Genomic DNA, 21,304 nt, shown 5'->3' with positions numbered 1-21,304 from the left:
AGTGTACTGTAAACTCTGTAATTTCAACAGTAGCTCTCGGTGTCTTTTGGGATGGATTGGGCGAGGTCATCAAGGTTTACTCGTCGGCTTCATTGGTTCTACGTTCAGGTGCTTCTTCTTGGCCTTTGTAATTTTTAGTTGGACTGCTACGAAGTCATTTAGTTGAGGGAGAATCTTCAAATGCATAGATCGGGTGTTGAGAGTTAGTTTGGGACCTTGGTAGTTATCAAATGTAATAGTGGAGATATTAATTTGGGTAGGATGCTATCACCCAATTCTGTTCTCCTCCCTTGGAGCGTGGATGATGTGGCGGATTCCATGGTTTTAATTTCGTCCGAAATCCGAAATTTGGCCAAAATCCAAAATTTTGCGAATTTGAAAAATTGAATTTTCTAAAATATTATTTTTCCCAAATTTCGGCCGAAATTTAGAAATTATAAAATAAAACTTTTTTTTATTACCGGATTTTGGCCGAAATTTCGAGCCGAAATTTTGGTTTCGGCTAAGGGCAAAATCGAAACCGAAATTTAAATCCATGGCGGATTCTCTGTCTTGAGGTGTTTATAAAGGACTTTGTCTACAGGGTTTTCTAACGGGCTGTGACATTTTATTTGGGAGGAGTCATCTTGTCCCATCTATATTGTGTTTTTTCCTACTATAATGAAGTTTCTTTGCTATGTCTCCCTTTCTCTTTCAGAAAAAAAGGAAAAAGAACATGATAATTAAAATAAAAGGGGTTAGACGGTCAATTTGTCATTAAGACAAGGGTGTTCATGGCATGGGCATCCACCAAGAATAAAGGGGGTTTCTATGGTATTTGATTCTTTTGCTTTTTTGATGTCTTATTTAAAGTAGCAAGCTCTGTGGTGGACCGTCTCTTGTTAGCTCAAGGTTTTAACATAGTTTTAGATGTGGGCTATTGTTTGTATTATGGAAATTTCAATTAAGTTGTTTTACACTGTTTTTGTGGGCCATCAATGTGAAACTTGAATATCATTTGGGAGCTTAAGAGGTCTCTATTGGAAAGATATGTAGGGCGTTAGTGTAGACATTATGGAAATTTCAATTCGGTTGTTGTAAGCTGTTTTTTGTAGGCCATCAAGGTTTTATGTTCTACGTGGGGTGATTCTAACCGTTATGTAATCTCTACGTATGTTTTATTTTTTTAAACCTTTATGTAATCTGTAAGTACGTTTTCTGTTTCTGCAATTTCAATTAATTAAATATTGGGAGATTCATTTCAGAATGATTCATACTGGCTGTTTTACAGAGATTTGCTTGGAATTTCAAGCTTTTGATTATTTTGTACATTTTCTATTTGTTAATTCTGCGGTTACCATAAGCTACCTAATCAGGTCAAAAGCTCACTTTGGAAACTTAATTAAGGGTACGCTTCCTTTGTAGGTGATTATTTTTTCCGAAAAGTGCATCTCATTTTAGTATTATCAAATGAGTGTATTTAAAACTTAAAAAACTTATCTTGAGTTTCAAATAAAACTTTCATGATTTTTTTTTTTAAATATTGACGTTAGATACACCATTAAAAAAATTGACGTTATCCAAATGAATAAAACATCAAGCATGTAGTAAAACTACAAGTCCCGGGAATTGTAACTATAATCAGCCATGAAGTTCTTTTAACTACTGATAATCCCAGCATGTATGAAGCGTTTCATTCGCTTCTAATGAGGCTTAACACATGCTTCATGTTCACTTCCCATGACGCTTCCCACACATTCCTCATTGCTTTTGTAGTGCTCGTCACTTCTCCCATTTTCTCTTTTTTAGACCCCTTGCTTCCAAAATTGCTTCTCTCATTCACTTCCCATCCTGGCAACTATGGTTAATTCATTGTTGATTGATTTTGGATGTTATTTATTTTGATTGGGATTGAAATTTTTTTAATTTTTGTTTGCATTTAAGTTGCTGAGATTTAAAGCTCAATCTAGTTTGTAATTTTGATGTGCTGGAATATCTTTCCCTACATCAATTTGCTATCAGACTGCATTAATTTCTGCATTGTTTGGTACTTGAGCAGATTAATTTTTGCATTATATAAGGGCATATTGATTTTTTCTTTGGCCTCGAAGATCATTATTCAAAAGCGAGAAAGTATCCATTGGATAACATAATTTTTATAATTTTTCAATCGATAACATGTCGAATAGGAACTACTTGCAACTTGACTTGTGGAAATGGGTTTCCCCAACCAAAGAGTGAGCATAGGGAAGGACCTGGATGAGAACTTAGCTTGGTGAATCGCATCATTTAATGTTAATTTGCCTAATTGTCTCTCTTCCAAAACCTAGGAATGTAATCTCTCTTCCAACGTACTCCAAGTTAATTTGCCTCCCCATCATTTAATGTTATCATAAAACCTAGTTCCAAACTACTTTTTTACCTAATTGTCTGACTATGCTTTCCTTCAGGCGAGAGGAAATTATACCTTATTGCACACAAATTGCCAAGAACTCGAACCTTTACCACTAATAGGTGTGGCAGTAATCTACGCCTATCTTTTGCTCCCATCTTTGTTCAACAATAATCTTCTTGGAAAGCACATTATGTGCTTCGCCTATGATGTTAGTATTAAGTGTGCAAGTTGGGAATTGCTTCTCCATGGAGAAATGAGGATATCTATGTGGAAGTTGTAGTCTTTTATTGGCTCTACATCCATTGTTGTGATCCATCTTAGATCAACAACTACTTTTAGAGGCTTTCTGTTTTGATTAGTTTCCATCATGGTTATTTAAGTTAGTTTTTATTTCTATGCACACTCTATTTTAGTTATTGCTATTTTTTGGAGACTAGATGTGGGGATTGTCCACATCTCCTAGGGCCCACATCATCTTATCTCATACCTTATTAGCGGTAAGTGTGTTTATTCCTTTGTTTATTAAGTAGGAGCATATAAATCATTCACCATTGACTTAAGTTATCTTATATCCTATGGTCCATACTCTATACGGTAGACCCACTCACTTATGTTATATCCTATTGGCTAGTAGGGATGGTCCCTCAACCTATCACTTAAAACATTCTAAAAGCAGACCTAAGGAGGTGGAAAATCCTAATTTTTCAAGTGATTTTTGCGCAGCCCCCAAAGAGCAGTCGCAAGTGGAGTTTCTCCACCCCTTTTGATGCGAAAAAGGAGAAAAATCTCTCATCCTATGCGTAAGGTATCCTTCCTCCATTTTCTACTCTATTTCTTCTTTTTTTCTTCGCCTCTTCTTCGTCTTTCTTCTTTCTTCGTTTCTTTCTCCTTCCTACTTTTACCTCAAATCTCTATGGTCCACCCCTCTAAAGCAGTCCCTTGACTGTTTCTAGCAATCTTGATTGCAACAATCACTATTTTCCCTATCTCTTTCACCTCCTACCTCTTCCTTTCCACCTTTCTCCACTTTCTCACTTTTGCTATCTTCTCTGTTTCCTAGTCTCATACATCCTTAGGACTTTTGGAACTGTTTTATGGGGGGTTGTTCATCCTAAAACAATCACCTCTTGTCCCCTTTTTTTTGCTCTTCTTGTTCGTCCACTGACTGTGCTCCATAGCTTGCTGTCCGGGATAGTTTCTTGTTGATTTCCACTCCGAGTACATTACTTCGTATTTTCATTCCTTCTAGGTTCTTGCTGCCTAGGGTTGCACACTTCCATATCTACATCATATTCTCTGCTCCGGACACATCATACCGCTGATCGCCGCCACATTGGGACTGTTAGGACCTTCCGTGCTCCTCCACTTCTTTCTTGGGCCTCCGATGCATGAGATTCTAGGTTGATGGGTTGCTCTACTAGGGTGAGATCCCCTTTTTTTTTCCAATGGTTCTGGTGAGATCCTTCGTACTTCCATATTAATTATTTTAGACATTATTTGACCTACCTCCACCCTTTAGACTCCTACCATTATTCTTGAGACCTTTATTTCCTTCATAGGTGGTTATTTTGGGCCCTAGATTTATTTTCTCCTTATCAGTTTGAATAATTCAGAGCCTTTTGTTTAGAGAAATGATTTCAGCACAACTATGTTTTGATACATGCACTCATGTATCTTGTCTTTGAGCATTTAACTGTCATGTAAGTGCTTTTTGGGGACCGTAAAAACCCTTTTACAGCTCTTTAGATATAAAAGACAAGCAACATGAGCGTCATGTATCAAAACATGTTTGTGGTGAAATCATTTCCCTTTGTTTATTGCAACTATTGATATATTTTTGTCTCCCTTGGATGAGAATTGTTATGGTCATTGCATGCTTGAGATTGATCTTAAGTTCATTGATTGAATTATCTTATCGGCTAGCATAAAGTAAGCATCCTAGGCGGGTTGATTAATTCTGAATGCTTAATATGAATGTGGGATTGATTTGGGCTATTTTAATCGGAAATTACTTCATTGAGCTCCTAAGGTTCTCCGTAATAACCCGTAAACCTCAGAGTTTGCACCATCCATATAGAAGCAAATTTCTAGAAAAGGGGTACCTCTTTGTCAGATTGTTACTGGGAACTGACAAGAATAAATTCCATCGGAGGTTGTTTCAGTATTCTCTCTCCGCCACCTTTGTTCCTACTTTCTTCATGGGGTGGAATCCTTTTGACTCAACCACCCCTTCTAATAATCGGTCCTTTATTCCGAGAAAGGGGTATCTCTTTCTTAGATTGCACTGGGTAGAAGCCTTCATTCCACTCTCTCTACCGACTTTATTTTTCCTTTCTGCATGGCGTAGAATCCTCCTGACTCACCCATGCCTTCTAATAATCAGTAGGGATTGAGGTGAGATTTTTTTTTGGCAGCTTATGCATACCTTTTCGAATGATCACTTGGGATATCAGTCTTTTATTCATTTCTTTCTGTTTTTCTCATTGCCCATACCTGGCATTTTTTGTGCTTTGGTATTTTTTGCTCAGGAGCTTTCTCTTTTCTTTTGTCTGCCCTGTCTACAGGCTGGGGGTATACATAGTTATGGGATGAGCTTTCCCTTTCCTTTCTATGCATTGTTTATGAGTTGCTCAGGGGGCTTTCTCTTCTTGTTCAGTTAACCATGTCATTTGTGTTAAAGAGAGTAACCTCTGCAAATTAGGCTCGGTTCTTGAAAATAGACAGTGTGACTACTAGATTTCCAATAATTTTATATTTAGGAGTGTTGTTAATTATAAAACATTACTTTCTGTATCATGGAGTAAAGGATAATTCTAATGAGTATTCTAAGTTCCCCTTTCTAGTTTAAGTGCAATTTTGCCCTAGACCTCATAGAATTTTATAAAATCTGGAGGAAATATGCTTGAATTGTATTTCATCCTAACATATGACTGTCTTAAAAATTGTGAGATGGATTTCATTGCTTGGTCCTTTAATGAAGATGTACAATCAATGTTATTCCAGGCCCTTTCGACTCCTGTTTTATCAGCTGTTAGTGAGCGCTATTACAAGGTCACTGCTGAGGGTTTAAGAGTCTGTGGAGAGCTTGTCCATGTCGTACGCCCAAATTTTCAGGTGATAATTCTTTGGCTTGGAAATGTTAAAATTCTATTGCTAACACTAGTTGTTATGTGTTGAAGGCTTGTGCTTTTGATTTCAAACCTTATGTTCATCCAATCTATAATGCCATCATGACACGTCTGGCTAATCAAGATCAAGATCAGGTTGGTCAAACTTCGGATCGCAATTGTTTTATGTACTCTTTCTTTATTTTCTTAGAGAAACATATTTTTCTTCAGGAGGTTAAGGAGTGCGCTATTTCTTGCATGGGTCTGGTCATTTCAACTTTTGGTGATAACCTCCAAACGGAGTTACCTGCTTGCCTTCCAGTCCTTGTTGATCGTATGGGGAATGAGATAACGCGACTTACAGCAGTAAAGGTAATTTTTTCCAGAAAATAACAATGACTTTGTGTAGAGTGGATATTTTTTGTAGGTTCTTCAATTTTTGTTTTAATAATGCTTCCAAAAAGGAATAGTTCTCAAGGATCTGTTTCAGGGTGTTGTTTTTTTACCAACTAGAAAATGTTGACCTATCTTTCCTCTCCATGTGTGCATTACTGCAATTTGAGGTAGTTTTGTTGGTTCCTTTACCAATATATGCATGGACATGTACTGGCGCCAGTACTTTTATTTGGTTATCTTTTTTTTAAAGTTGTAATATTATTTATACTAGTGGAAAAGTATTAAGTTACCCATATTCCTTTGTTTTTTTCATATAAATGCTTCATGTTCCCAAAATAATAAACTAAATCTGTTTTTCGGAATTCTTTTAGAGTCCTGGAAGTCAGTGATTGTTGTGCTGATATTCAATGACCGGCACAGTTCCCAATGTCTTCTTCATTTCCAATTGTGTACATAGGTTTGGTTTGTGGTCTTATTGCCTCTATTTCTAATCCACTTGTCTCTCGTTGGCTACTTGGAGCCTTTAATAGCATCATACACGTAATGGGTAGTACTGCTCATTATCCTGGATGCGGTTGACTAAGTTTTCATTAAAAATATGAGATTGGTGATCATAAACTTAATAAATTTATTGCATAATAAACAATCAAGTTTTATTGAAAATGTAGAATGTATAAAAGGAAAAATATGAGAAAATTGGGGAGGGAGTTCTACTCACTGTTGCAGTGTGTGCTTATTTTTCAAAAACTTCACGTTCAAACAATAGATCCTTTTGAAAGACTCACTCGGAGGTGTTAGATTTCAAATTCTATTAATGGTTGCATTGTAAAATAGCGTGTTGTACCCCAGACGGTTGGATGAATCCTCATCATCCAATTCAATTAAAATGGATCTTGGACCCAAATTTTGATTCGAAAAATCCTTGAAGGATCCATAGGATCCAACCAGGGTCCGAAAATTTATGGACCCATTTTCAAAATCCGTGGGCTTCTTCCAAATCTAAATAGGGTCCGACGAATGACAACTATTCTCACATGTTTTGTATGGGTTAGTACAGAATATGAGGGTATTTTAGTAATTTTATTATACATGGTGTAATATAAATTTTAAGGCTATTTTAGTATTTTCATAATCAACATGTAAATATTCACTCATTGAACTAGATACTAACATGCATTGCATAATTTTTTTAATGGTAGTAGAATAGTTTTTTATTTCATTGTTGGATCTTTGATGGTCCAGCAGACTGACTCTGAATGAAGTTGGATTCAAACACAGATGGTAGAATCTGAGTGGATCGTGACATAGGCATGGGTCGAACGGATCTAAATGTGGCTCGTTTGCATCCCTAGGTTCGAGGTGTATGCCTCAATGGAGATTGTACACCTTGAAGCATATGCCTCGAAGTGTTTTGGCTATGCCTTGCCTCATTGCTCATTGCTCATGCCTCAAGCGCCTTCTAGCTGCATTAGGCTTCTGAATCCTCATACTGTGTTAGTTTTAAATTGGTTTTCCATGAAGGGAACATAATTTTTTTAACAAACATAAGATATTCCGGTTTGGCAGAGCTATTATAGTTCATATCAAGTGATAAAAATCATCTATGGACAATACATACTAAAGTGGTCAACCATTAGAACCACACAATATGTTAGGCTTGGCAGGAATACATTAGATCTAGGTTAAGGAAATAGTAATTTATAAATTCTCGTTCATCCAAATGTTTGGTGAAAAAAATGAGGGTAAAGACGTAAGGACTATTTGTATCTCTATTATTGTTTCGTTTGGCTCAAAACCTACCTCTTGTTCACATTTTTATTTCATGGCTAAATTTCAGAAGAGGCAGGTTAATATGAGAAACAACTCGTCTAGCCGTCTGGACTCTGGGAAGTTGTGAGAGGGCCTTCTAACTTTATATCTGGTTCCGATCAGCTTGCCTGTTTTTCGGCTTAGAAAAACATAATCATATTCATTTCTTTATGAGAATAAAGTTTGAACCCCTTGTTCGACATTGGAAGAGTCTTAGGATTGAGAGAGAACCCCACATTGTTTTAAATTTTCACTGAAACTGACACAAACTGACCGAAATGTTTCCATTTTTATCCCTGCCGAAACGATACCGAAACCGAATAGCATATCGAAACAAAAAATGTAAGTACATTAGTAGTAAACTATAGTTATATGAATTGCATGTGAAATGTGGTGTATGTATTATGTATATATATTTATATGTATAATATGTGAAATGTGATGTACTGAATTATCAGATATGTACGACAACACATTTCACTTGGTGTTCGATGTTATTAAACCACTATGAATAACTATATTGCTTATGTGATGTTTTCTAAGTGTGTATTTGTACTTAATTCTAGTATTTCCTGAAGTTTCATCTTAAAATTCTATCATTTGCATATGTTTTGGTGATTTTTCAGAATTTCCATCTAATTTTCCAACCAAAGCCAAAAATGTTTCTGTTTCCGAAATTGAAATTCAAAACCTTACACAAATCTATGATCTGAGATGGGTTTCTGATTGAAGCGTAGTCAAATTCCACAAATGACACCATATAACTATGGAAATTTCACGAACAGTATTGCAACCTTGCATGCTACTCATCAACAAATGAACTCTGATCTTTGTCTGAATCTTGTTTTCTTTGAATTTTCTGTTTGTAAGCAAAAACCTCATGTCGAACGGTTTCAGAAAAATAAGTATCACTGCTATTGTTGAAATTTCTAGAGCTCTCCGCCTAACAAAGCTCCAATATTTTTATGAAAACAAATTTTGAATGAACAAATGGTTGTAATTATCCCACTCAACTCTACCAGCCCCCCAATTACGTAAGTATAATTACAATATGTTTTGATTTATTTCGTTATCTTAGTAGCTTCTTTTCCCCCCTTTTGGGATCACCACACCCCCCCACCTCAGCCCCTAATTTTCTTGTGATGGTTCTGTTCTTCGTTCAAAGGTTTAAGAATTTTCATCTCTCTTCAATTACTGCAACCTTTGAATAAAATGCCCATTATAAACTGGTCTGCTTTAATGCCAGCTAACACTATCAATACATCCAGGTCCTTGTACTTGTTTTATTTATCCCTTTTAGTGCCTTTGTTTCTCACTTTCTAGTGCTTTCTGTTTTTCTTTCATTCCGTTAACTTTGAAATTGGCTTGTCCAGGCATTTGCTGTAATTGCTAGTTCGCCGCTGAAGATTGATCTATCCTGTGTTTTGCAACCAGTTGTTGCAGAGTTAACAACATTCCTGCGGAAGGTAGATATATAGCATTTGTTTTTTTAATAGTAAATATATAGCATTTGTTACTGCATGATTGAATGAATCAGTGTCTTCTTTTATAATTAGAGGTATGCTAAACTGAAGGGTGTCCTTGCAAAAATGGGCTGAAATAGGCCCCCATTGGCCATCAGTCACAATCACGCATTTAATGCTCTAACTTGCAGCCATCATAAATGCATGATGGTGACTTGCAGCCTAAGTTATAAATTCCGTTCCGTTCCCGCCGGAATGGACCGGAATTCTTGTTCCGGGCTGGAATGGAACATAATTCCTGTTCCGGGCCGGAATCCGGAACGGAACGCCCATATATTCCGTTCTGGTCAGAATTCCGGTTGTTCCGGCCGGAATTCCATCGGAATCCGGAATTCCGGACGAAACAGGCAGAATGTGTTGTTTCGTCTGGAATTCCCCAAATCTTGTTTTTTTTTCATCTCTTCCTCTTTCTTCTTCCTGGTTCTCTCTTCTTCCTATTTTAAATGTCTTTACTATTTTTATCGTCCATTTACTTAAAATTTACATGTAAATAAGGGAATACCTCCATTTGGATCTATTAAAAATAGTTTCAAAACCCAAATCTAAAAGAATAAAAAGTGAACATTCCAGTTCTAGTACAAAATTCGAGAAAAATGGGTCGGGTTAAAATCCTAACTTCCAAACGATGGGGTATTTTTCTAATTTTAAAATTTCATAAAATCTATCATGTCCAAACATTATTAAATCCCAGAAGTCTTGTAAAAAAGTCTCATAATTTGGTCCCTAAATTTTTTTCATCTTGTTAGGCACTGGTCAACACATGCATTTCAGCTGATAGTGATTTTCCTTTAAGTAAATGTTGGATCTTCTACATATTTTGTTCAATTAATTGTTTCTTCTATTTTTCTCACAATTTCTTATTTTTTTTGATTTTTTTTCTTCATATTTTTAACTATTAATTTTTTTTTTCTCTCGTCATAGCGGAACGAAAAGTTTTGAACGAAACGGACGAAACACCGAAACGTTCCGTTCTGGTAGCCAAAACGAAACGGCGAACTAAATGGAATTTATAACTTAGCTTGCAGCCAATGGGGACGCCCTTTCAGCCCATTTTTGCAAGAGTGCCCCTGAGTTTAGAATTCCTCTTATAATTCTTACTTCCACTAGTTTGTTGTAGATTGTCTAATAACTGAAAATGTTACACTCTGGCATAATTTTCTTTCAAAATAGGCTAATCGGGCATTGAGGCAGGCAACACTGGGGACACTGAATTCCCTTGTTGTTGCGTACGGTGACAGAATTGGTTCATCTGCATATGAAGTTATAATTGTGGAACTTTCAACTCTGATAAGGTATGACTAAGCTATGCTCTAGGTCCATCATAATGACCCTTTTTAAAGGTATGAACTGGATTATATGGCATATTGCCGTGAAGCCTTATTCTCACAATCTTATGCATTTCTGTGTGCAGTGATTTGGACTTGCATATGACAGCTCTGGCTTTGGAACTTTGCTGCACTTTGATGGCTGACAGGAAGTCAAACCAAAATATTGGTTTGACTGTTAGATATAAAGTTCTTCCCCAAGCACTCATATTAATAAGAAGCTCTTTGTTGCAGGGTCAAGCCCTTCAAGTATGAACAGAACTTCATACTGGTATTTGCTGCCTATGTCACAAATATCTTTGATATTTTCAAAACATCTCTCTTTTATCCCGACATTTTGATAAAACGAAAAAATCCCAGAATAATCCCGAGATTTTGAAAATATAGCGGTATTTTCATTTTTATCATAAAATATCGCGATAATACCACGATATTATCTTGATTTTTTTACGATTTTTTTATTTTATATTTTTCTTAAAATTTTATATATTAAATACTTTTATTTTTATCATTTTTCTAGAATATAAACCCGAAAAAATAAAAAAAATTAATATATCCCTAGATTTTACCTTGCCGAGAGATTCCCGAGAATGATATTTGTGACAGTTTGCTGTTGCTTCAACATGCTTCTTGCGTTCACTAAAATCCATCTTGTTTCAATACTGCAGGCGCTGCAAATTTTTTTTGCTGCTCTACTAGTCCATTCATCGAATATAAGCTTTGATGTACTACTAGATTATCTACTTTCAAGTGCTAAACCATCTCCCCAGTATGGTGGGCTTACAAAGCAAGCTCTCTATTCAGTTGCTCGATGTGTCGCTGTTCTTTGCCTTGCTGCCGGTGATCAGAGATGTGCTTCTACCGTAGAAATGCTTATAAACATACTCAAAGACAGTAGCACTACTAATTCTGTAAGGTTTTCTTCAGAAAAATCTTTTGCATGTTGGATTTGACTACACTAAAATATCAAGCAACTGTCTATACTGGGTTTTCATTGAAGGTGCTTTGATACAAATATGAAGAATGTCTATACCCAGTTTCATTGAAATGACTGAAATGTTTCCATTTCCATCTCCACCGAATGAAATTTACATGATTTCCTTTCATGTCATTATTTCCCTGAAATTTTGACTGAAATTCCCGAAATTGGACCGAAATTCCCAAAATTTGACCGAAATGGTCAGAATGACAAAAAATATGGAAAGGTGTTATCATTTGCTTTCATTTCATTTCATTAATACAAAGAATGATAGTTGTTAGGTAACATCATTGAACTGCACGGCAAAGTAACCGTATCTTATGCATGGGATGTCAGATGACTCAGATCAGCATGGGACCAATAATACCTCGTAACTCTATGTGGTATTGTCATAGAGTCGAGGTCCTTAGAGGTGAAACTGGCCATTGTACTTTCTTATACTTCTTTACATTGTACTTCTTTTATGACTTGTTCTAGACACGTGTGATAGCCAACAATGCATGCCACTTGGTGTTGGATGTGATTAAGTTGTTATGGAGGTTTTGTTGCTTATGTGATGGTTTCTAAGTATGTGTTTGTGCTTATTCTAGCATTTCCCAGAGTTTCATCTTAAAATTTCATCATTTGGACATGTTTTTTTTTTGAAAGAATAAAAACTTTCATTATTTGCATATGTTTCCATGAATTTAATGTTTCCGTTTCCATGACGACCGAAACAGAAACCGAAACCGAAATTTAAAACCTTGCATGTTTGTACGTTATTGTTCATATATGTAGGGAGCATGTACTTTTTAGGCTGTTCTCCACGGTGAAAGAAATCCTTGGATAAGTTGTTCTTGGGATTAGGTACCCTGCTTGGCTAATGAATCCTTTAAAAAAATTTCATGAAGAAGGTGGAAGAATCTACCCGACTCAAATTGACTATGTCTAATCCTGACACTAGTTGGGTTCGTCTACATGGATCATTTTCTTCCATTCTCTCCTATCCAAGGTCATGTTCTCTATTATGTTCCTAGCCATCCAATCTTTTCTCACTGTTTCTACCCTAGTTGTTTTCGGTCTTCCCCTACCTCTTTTTACTCCATCAACTTGGCACGAGTCACTTCTTCTCACTGGAGCATCCAAAGGCCTACATTGGATATGCCCAAACCATCTTAAGTGGTGCTCTCATCTTCTCCTCAATTGGTGCCACCCCCACCTTTTTACGGATGTCTATATTTTTAATTCTATATAATCTTGTGTGGCCGCACATCCATCTAAGTATTTGCATCTCCGCTGTACTCATCTTATGCACATGCTGCTTCTTGGTTGCCCAACATTATGAACCGTACAACATGACTGGCCTCACAGCTGTCTTATAAAACTTTCCCTTCAACTTGGTAGGTATTTTACGGTCGCACTAAACTCCTGAAGCATGCTTCCACTTCAACCAACCTGCTCTTATTTTGTGGTTAACATCCTCTTCAATCTCTCATTCCTTATGTAGGATTGAACCAAGATAGCGAAAGATATCCCTCTTAGGTACCTCATGTCCAGTCAGATTTACTACATCCTCTTCAGCACAGCCCCTTTGTTTTCGTTTTCCCCCGTTTTCCTAATAAAACTTGGGTTATTGGCTGAGGAAACCACAACTGTCTTACCCATTTTAGGAAACAAAGGGAACGGTTGGGAGGTGGGATGACTAATTTTTGTGGCTGCAATGACATCACAAGTTCACAACACTCCATCCCCCCTTCTCCCTTCTCCCTCCTCCCTCCTCCCTCCTCCCTTCCTGTATATGCATATCATATATATATTTTGAAAATCACACACAAACACGCACGCACGCACGCGCTCATAGATAGTGGAAATTTTACTATATCATATAGATAGTGGAAATTTTACTTTATCATGTGTTCCACATAATACATGATGCACATATCGTAACGTATTATACACTGCATGATATAGTATTTGTAATACGTGATTGCGAAAATACTTATTCACCAATTCTAGTTTGTTTGTAAGGGACTATGGGTACATTATATGATAGGGAAATGATATCAGCACTTGTCATGTTTTGATATTTCTGCAGTCCTAGCTTTTCTTTTGTTCTTTAATTGGGTTGCCACTTGCCAGAGCTTTTTGGGAACTGTAATAACCTTTTGACAGCCCTTTAAATACTAAAAGCACGGAAATATCAGAACATGACAGTGCTGATATCTAAACATCACAAGTTCACAGCCTTTTGCCATGATAGCAGTTTTTCCCGGTCTTATTACTTATTTTTCCGTTCGTTGTTGATAACATTCGAAATCATGTTCCTTTCTCTGCTTTCATTTCTGAGTGATTGCTCCTCACCTGTTTTTCAGGCTAAACAACATCTGGCCTTGCTATGTCTAGGAGAAATCGGGAGAAGGAAAGATTTAAGCCCACATGCACATATTGAGAATATTGTTATTGAGTCTTTCCAATCTCCTTTTGAAGAAATAAAATCAGCAGCGTCTTATGCCCTTGGAAATATAGCTGTTGGGGATCTGTCCAAATACTTACCTTTTATCTTGGATCAAATTGATAACCAGCAGAAGAAGCAGTACCTTTTGCTTCATTCCTTGAAAGAGGTGTGTTTACTTGGTTTTTGAATTCTTTTAGGCATCGTTTTAAATTTCGGCCGGTTTCGTTTTTTTCAGCTGAAATTATAAGATTTTCACCGAAACCGAAATTGGCACCGAAATTTCAAACCTTGCTTTTATGTACTAAAGTTACATGTCCTAACGTGTTGTTTCAATCTTTTTAAATATTCTTCTCCCATCTTGCAGGTTATTGTAAGACACTCTATTGATAAAGCTGGTCAGACTGAGTTTCAGGATACAGATGTCGAGAAGATATTGAAATTGCTTTTTAACCACTGTGAAAGTGAGGAAGAGGGAGTGCGCAATGTTGTAGCCGAATGTCTTGGCAAAATTGCACTTATTGAACCCAAAAAGCTCGTCCCTGCGCTTAAGGTATAAACTCCAATAAAATCAAAGGTTTACTCAAACGACATTTCCTAAATATTGAATCGCCACCGAAAAGTACGTATATCTGATTACTATTTTTAACTTTGTGTTTTTGTCCGAGATAATGGGTATTTTGGTTGTGTAGCACTGCGGAGTTTTGAATTTATTTTAGTTTTGTTATGCAAAGTTCTTTGTTAATCCCATATACTTTTTACAGGTGAGAATCGCTAGTCCAACGGCTTTCACAAGAGCCACGGTTGTGATTGCTGTAAAATATTCTATTGTTGAGCGACCAGAAAAAATAGATGATATTATATACCCTGAGATCTCTTCATTCTTGATGCTAATTAGAGATGGTGACCGCGTAAGTAACATCATTTTGGGATTATTTGAAGAAAAAAGATTCAATTTTACCATTCAAAAAAACATTATTAGAATAAAATAGATCTATGTTGCTGGAGTGTAATATCATCATATGTTCTTTAAATGGTTTTGCAGCATGTTAGACGTGCGGCTGTCCTAGCTCTGAGTACTGCAGCTCACAATAAGCCAAATCTTATTAAGGGTCTACTTCCAGAACTTTTGCCACTTCTATATGACCAGACTGTTGTTAAGGTATGCAATACTTTGCACTTTTTAATGGGTAAGACATAGTTAATGAGGGATACAAAAGGGTCTAAGTGTTTACACTTTGGACACAACTGTGGTGGGCCTCAGTTCTCAAGTCCACCAGAAGTGTTGGTTGTGTCAGGTGTAGTTGGAGATAATCTAGATTTTATTTGGCCAGTTTTGGGCTGAGATATTAAAGGGCTAAATTGATTTTGGGGTTTGGTAATGGATGAGTCTAACTGATCTCAGATCTTGCCCATTGACACCCTCCAACATTTTTTTCAATGATATGTTTATGATGGTAACTTTTATTAACTTACCGTTTGCAATGCAGCAAGAATTGATAAGGACTGTTGATCTTGGTCCTTTTAAGCATGTTGTAGATGATGGTCTTGAGCTTAGAAAAGCAGCTTTTGAATGTGTAGACACATTGCTGGACAGTTGTCTTGATCAAGTGAACCCATCATCGTTCATTGTTCCTTATCTTAAATCCGGTTTGGATGGTTAGTATTCCGCTCTTCTGTTTTAACCTTTTACATTCTATGATTAATGTGTTTTATTGATTCATGCCTCCTTGCTGTTATGTTTTTGTTGTAAGCATGGAAGGGTTATGATTTGAAATGGTTCTACAGATGCCTAAATAATTTTGTGCCGTAATAAGTTATTTTGGAATGTGTAACATAAGACAAGAAACTCTGAAAATGTTCAAGTGTAGGCTCTGAAATGGAGAACCCAGCAAACCTGGCTCAGTAACATCTAGATGCCATCAACAAAACATGTGTACAGAGCTTTGCGTGGGTTTTAGTAGTATGTGCAATACTTTGCGAAGAAATTATGTGCTCAACTTTGCCCCATTAGGTCTATAATTCAAGCCTTCACAACCAAAAACAAGTGATAAAAAGATTCACAGCAGAGCTGATATTTTTCCAGATATGGTGATGTCAACATGACGTCATCTTTTGTCAAGATTCAAGAGTGGGTGGGGACCTCACCAATTGTCTTTAAGCATGTTCGTTGTTCCACTAATGGGGTGGCAGATGGGCTTGCTAGACAAGGGGTGGAGTAGGAAGATTTGGAGTTTTTTAATTTTTTACCGCCTTGGTTTTCTCATTTTTGTTTTTATTGCTGTTTTTTCGCCTCTATTCTTTCCGTATTTGTCCATCTTGGTCCTTTTTAATGAAATTAGCTGCCATTAAAAAAAACATGACATCATCTTTTCATCTTGATGGTGTGCTGACATTATCTAGTGGCCCTGCATCTTTCGGATCCGATAATAAACAGTAAAGAGAGAAGGAAATAGTGGTTGTTTTTTATTTATCAACTTTGGGAATTTTCAATTGATTTCTGGGCTACATTCAGAAGGGTTTCTAAAAACCCACTCTTGCATGTACATGTGTACAAAACTTTGCATGTGTTTGTACTTTGGAGTTTGGAGTATGTTTCTAATTTTGAAATTATAGAAAGGTGAAAAAAATGGAAGAATTGGACCTTTGTGACTAGGAAGAGAGGAGAAAACAAGACTCTGTGATCAGTTAACGAAATGGCGGATCAGCTGGCAAAGGCTGGTGTCTTCTTGGACTCAATGTCAGTCTCATTTTCCTCCATGGCGAGGGGATTGGTGTTGCTTTTGCTTAAATCCATCTTACACGTTTTTTTATCAGATGTAGCCTTTTGGCTGGGAGTTACACTCATCGGGGACATCTTATCCCCTGTTTATGTAACAATCTTTGGGTAATAAAGGAAAAAAAAAACAGGACTTTGAGTTGGTATAATCCTTGTTGGCTATGTTGTTCTTTGAAGCATAGACGTTAATGATTATTTAATCATGACCTTTCCTTTCTTTCCAGATCATTATGATGTTAAAATGCCATGCCATCTTATCCTCTCAAAACTTGCCGACAAGTGTCCTGCTGCTGTCCTTGCAGGTAAGTGTAATGATTAAGTGATTTTTATTGCTTTGTGTTTCCATTGATACGAGAAAGGATCAACCTTTGTATATCTTGCGGACCGAGTCTCAGGGTCTTAACCATTTTTTACTACACAGTTGTGGACTCTTTGGTTGATCCTCTTGAAAAGACTATCATTTTCAAGCCAAAGCAAGATGCTGTGAAGCAAGAAGTGGATCGTAATGAAGACATGATCCGGAGTGCTCTGCGAGCGATTGCCTCCTTGAACCGCATAAGGTTTGGCTCATGATAGTGTATTGTAGTTATGTCTGGTTGACTGGTTATCATAAAAGGGAAGTGTTTCTGGTCGATCGACAAGATAAGTTCGTCGACCAGAAACAGAGTTGGACCCACGTTGTTTTGGGTGATGCTAACCATTCATTTGATGGACCTGACATGGATAGGGTGTACCCAAAAAATCAGCTCCATAGGATCATCCTAACGCTTCGAGTTATGGAGGTTAAAATGGATGGGTATAAATCTCCACAGATCTGTATGTTTTTAACCTCCACAAATCGAAGGGTTAGGATGATCCTATAGAGCTGATTTTTCAGCACACCCTATCTATGTCAGGGTCCATCAAATGAATGGTTTGGATCACCCAAACGATGTGGGTCCACTGTGTTTATGGCCAACGGATCAGATAAATGCAGCCCATCATGAAATTGCACATGCTAAATTAGTATAGTACTATAGTCTGAGCTGATGATTACATAATGGGCCCTATTCCTTGATGACCTGTGGATCTTCTAATTTTCCTTGAAAGGATCTATATTTCTAGTGGAAGTTCATATTTTCTTTTATTTTTTTCTTTTTGGTGGCATTGGGGAAATTAGTTCTTCTTCCAAGGGCATAAGATATAAATAATGGAACTGTAAATAGTTGTACATTGAAATAATAACTTCTTACACCCCTCTTGAGTTTTCTTGCTATCATCAGCCGTGTGGCTTAGTTTAGCTGGAATTGGCTTTGAAGCTACTCGATTCCAGTTCAAACAAGTTAGACATGGACATATGTTGGTATTATATGTGCAGGAGCAGATAGACTAGCACTTCCCATGTTTATACAGTGATATAATATTTTAAGATATATAATAAAAGTATGAGAAAAGTTAGTCTGGTCGGCAGACCAGAAAACCCCATTCTGCTCCTTCCACTCTTTAAGCCGTTAGATCATAAGTAATAAATCCTGGCCATTGTTTGTTTTGAGAAAAAAACGAATGAAGCAAAAACCCATTCGTTTTCTACAAAGTGGGTTTTGAAATGGGTCTTTAGGAGAAGAAGGGTACGGTTTTTTGAAAGATCTCTTACAGATCTTTCCGGAAAAACAAAACCCTCCCATTCAATCGATTGCTTCAAAATTGAAAAAAAAACGATGAGAAGAGAGTGAGAGAGAAAGTACCTGTTATATATATGGAGGTGGGTTTGCTTCGTCGTGGGTTTGCAAATGGAGGTCTGCAACTTTGTAGAGATGAATGGGTTTTTGCTTCGTCGTGGGTTTGCAAATGAACCTCTGCAACTTTGCAATCGATTGAATGGGTTTTTGCTTCGTTGTTTTTTTCTAACGAACCTCTGCAACTGAGTAGAGAAGAATGGGTTTTTGATTTTTTATACAAACCCACCTCTGCAACTTTGTAGAAAACGAATGGGTTTTTGCTTCATTCGTTTTTTTCTCAAAACAAACAATGGCCAGAATTTATTACTTATGATCTAACGGCTTAAAGAGTGGAAGGAGCAGAATGGGGTTTTCTGGTCTGCCGACCAGACTCACTTTTCTCATATATATATATATATATATATATATATATATATATATATATATATTGGGTGTGTACCAAAACTCAGATCTATAAGATCATCCTAACTAGGGGTGGCCAGAACCGAACCAGAACCGAAGAACCGAACAGGAACCGAACTGTAAAAAACTATTTTTGGTCCGGTTCGGTTCCACTGATGAAGAACCGAACTTATTCGGTTCGGTTCCGGGTCTAATGTTCTCGGTTCGGTTCCGGAACCGAAGAACCGAACTTTGAATATATATATATATATATATATATATATATATATATATATAGAGAGAGAGAGAGAGAGAGAGAGAGAGAGAGAGAGAGAGAGAGAGAGAGAGAGAGAGAGAGAGAAAAGTGAGTCTGGTCGGCAGACCAGAAAACCCCATTCTGCTCCTTCCACTCTTTAAGCAGTTAGATCATAAGTAATAAATCCTGGCCATTGTTTGTTTTGAGAAAAAAACGAATGAAGCAAAAACCCATTCGTTTTCTACAAAGTTGCAGAGGTGGGTTTGTATAAAAAATCAAAAACCCATTCTTCTCTACTCAGTTGCAGAGGTTCGTTAGAAAAAAACGACGAAGCAAAAACCTATTCAATCGATTGCAAAGTTGCAGAGGTTCATTTGCAAACCCACGACGAAGCAAAAACCCATTCATCTCTACAAAGTTGCAGACCTCCATTTGCAAACCCACGACGAAGCAAACCCACGACGAAGCAAACCCACCTCCATATATATAACAGGTACTTTCTCTCTCACTCTCTTCTCTTCGTTTTTTTTTCAATTTTGAAGCAATCGATTGAATGGGAGGGTTTTGTTTTTCCGGAAAGATCTGTAGAGATCTTTCAAAAAACCGTACCCTTCTTCTCCTAAAGACCCATTTCAAAACCACTTTGTAGAAAACGAATGGGTTTTTGCTTCATTCGTTTTTTTCTCAAAACAAACAATGGCCAGGATTTATTACTTATGATCTAACGGCTTAAAGAGTGGAAGGAGCAGAATGGGGTTTTCTGGTCTGCCGACCAGACTCACTTTTCTCTCTCTCTCTCTCTCTCTATATATATATATATATATATATATATATGAGGAAAAGGATTGTAAGCTCGAGCGTACCAACCTTATGGTACGCTCGAGTGCCCAATCACATGGGTCCCACATTTTTTTGTGGTGATCCAAAGCATTCATTTGCAAGACCCTCATAGATAGGGTGTGTACCAAAAAATCAGCTCCATTGAATCATCCTAAGCCCTCCAAAGTGGAGGGCAAAAATGGGCAGATTTGTGGACAAACAGTGTCTGTCCATTTTGACCTCCACAAATGGATGGGTTAGGATGATCCTATGGAGCTGATTTTTAGTACACACCCCATCTATATAAGGGCCTTTCAAATGAATGCTTTGGATCATCCTAAAAATGTGGGCCCACATGTGATTGGGCACTCGAGCGTACCATAAGGTTGGTACACTCGCGTACAATCTTTTTCCTCTCTCTCTCTCTCTCTATATATATATATATATATATATATATATATATATATATATATATATATGGGAAAATTGTTTGTCCCTATACGAGCTAGAGTGCCAAATCACATGGGTCCCACATTTTTTGGGGTGATCCAAAGCATTCATTATATATATATATATATATATATATATATATATATATAGAGAGAGAGAGAGAGAGAGAGAGAGAGAGAGAGAGAGAGAGAGAGAGAGATGAACCCCCTGCGATGCAGGGGAAGAGAAAAAATAAATGTTTTATAAAAGAGTGCATTAAAACTGTTTTAAACTGAAAAGAAATACATTCTATTTAATCCAGGTATTGTCTTAGGCTCATAGGATGGGCTGTCAGCCTGTCACTAAGGCTTTCTATCAACTACAGCCTCAAGCAACTAATTAAATAAGTGAAAAATGAAGAAAATATTTTCATTTTCCATTAATCAAATAAACTACCTTAGTCATTCCTCTGAAAGTAAATGGGAATTGGTGTGTCCAACAGAACTCAAAACAGTAAGACAATTCTAACTGTTCAAAATGAGCATACTCATATTGATTGTGGATCATTGATCAATCATTTAATTGTGACTACATTTTAAGACCTAAAGGTCATTCAATGTAGAGCAATGTTGGGGAATCAAGACTATCACAAAGTATATATAAGGCTTAGATGGATTAATTACCTCAGAAAATAATAGTAGGTAGCTGGCTTTTATCTCTTAGAAACAGAGAAGAGGGCACGGGATGAGAGCGCTATCGGATGGACGGTCGATTACGCAACCAATTTAACTGAATTAGAACAAAGCCCAAAAATATTTTATTGGGTTCCAAAAAAATCCCAAAGTAGGGACTATACATAAGAAGCAAACAACTTCAGAAACATGACCCACAAAATCCCATGGTCACACAACTGTATAAAGAGATTAGAATTTCAATGCCCCCAAAGAGTAAGAAGATAAAAAGGGAAAACAGAAAACA

The 21,304-nt window shown here is 36.9% G+C and overlaps 1 protein-coding gene across 1 annotated transcript in view; it reads left to right on the top strand.

Moving 5' to 3' along the window:
- Positions 1-21,304, top strand: part of LOC143864689 (cullin-associated NEDD8-dissociated protein 1-like) — a 55,380-nt gene that overhangs the window by 17,585 nt on the left and 16,491 nt on the right. The window contains exons 15-28 of the mRNA XM_077375443.1: positions 5,378-5,488; positions 5,554-5,637; positions 5,713-5,853; positions 9,060-9,152; positions 10,380-10,501; positions 10,621-10,783; positions 11,203-11,445; positions 13,865-14,113; positions 14,312-14,497; positions 14,709-14,855; positions 14,990-15,106; positions 15,435-15,603; positions 16,948-17,025; positions 17,145-17,283. Coding sequence (XP_077231558.1) covers positions 5,378-5,488; positions 5,554-5,637; positions 5,713-5,853; positions 9,060-9,152; positions 10,380-10,501; positions 10,621-10,783; positions 11,203-11,445; positions 13,865-14,113; positions 14,312-14,497; positions 14,709-14,855; positions 14,990-15,106; positions 15,435-15,603; positions 16,948-17,025; positions 17,145-17,283 — 2,042 coding nt within the window. The remainder of the gene's footprint in view (positions 1-5,377; positions 5,489-5,553; positions 5,638-5,712; positions 5,854-9,059; positions 9,153-10,379; positions 10,502-10,620; positions 10,784-11,202; positions 11,446-13,864; positions 14,114-14,311; positions 14,498-14,708; positions 14,856-14,989; positions 15,107-15,434; positions 15,604-16,947; positions 17,026-17,144; positions 17,284-21,304) is intronic.

The sequence above is a fragment of the Tasmannia lanceolata genome, unplaced genomic scaffold (assembly GCF_043159265.1).
Source record: "Tasmannia lanceolata isolate RefF3 unplaced genomic scaffold, GAP_Taslan_0.1 ptg000054l, whole genome shotgun sequence".
Classification (NCBI taxonomy): Eukaryota; Viridiplantae; Streptophyta; class Magnoliopsida; order Canellales; family Winteraceae; genus Tasmannia; species Tasmannia lanceolata.
This window is presented reverse-complemented; position numbering and strand designations above follow the sequence as displayed.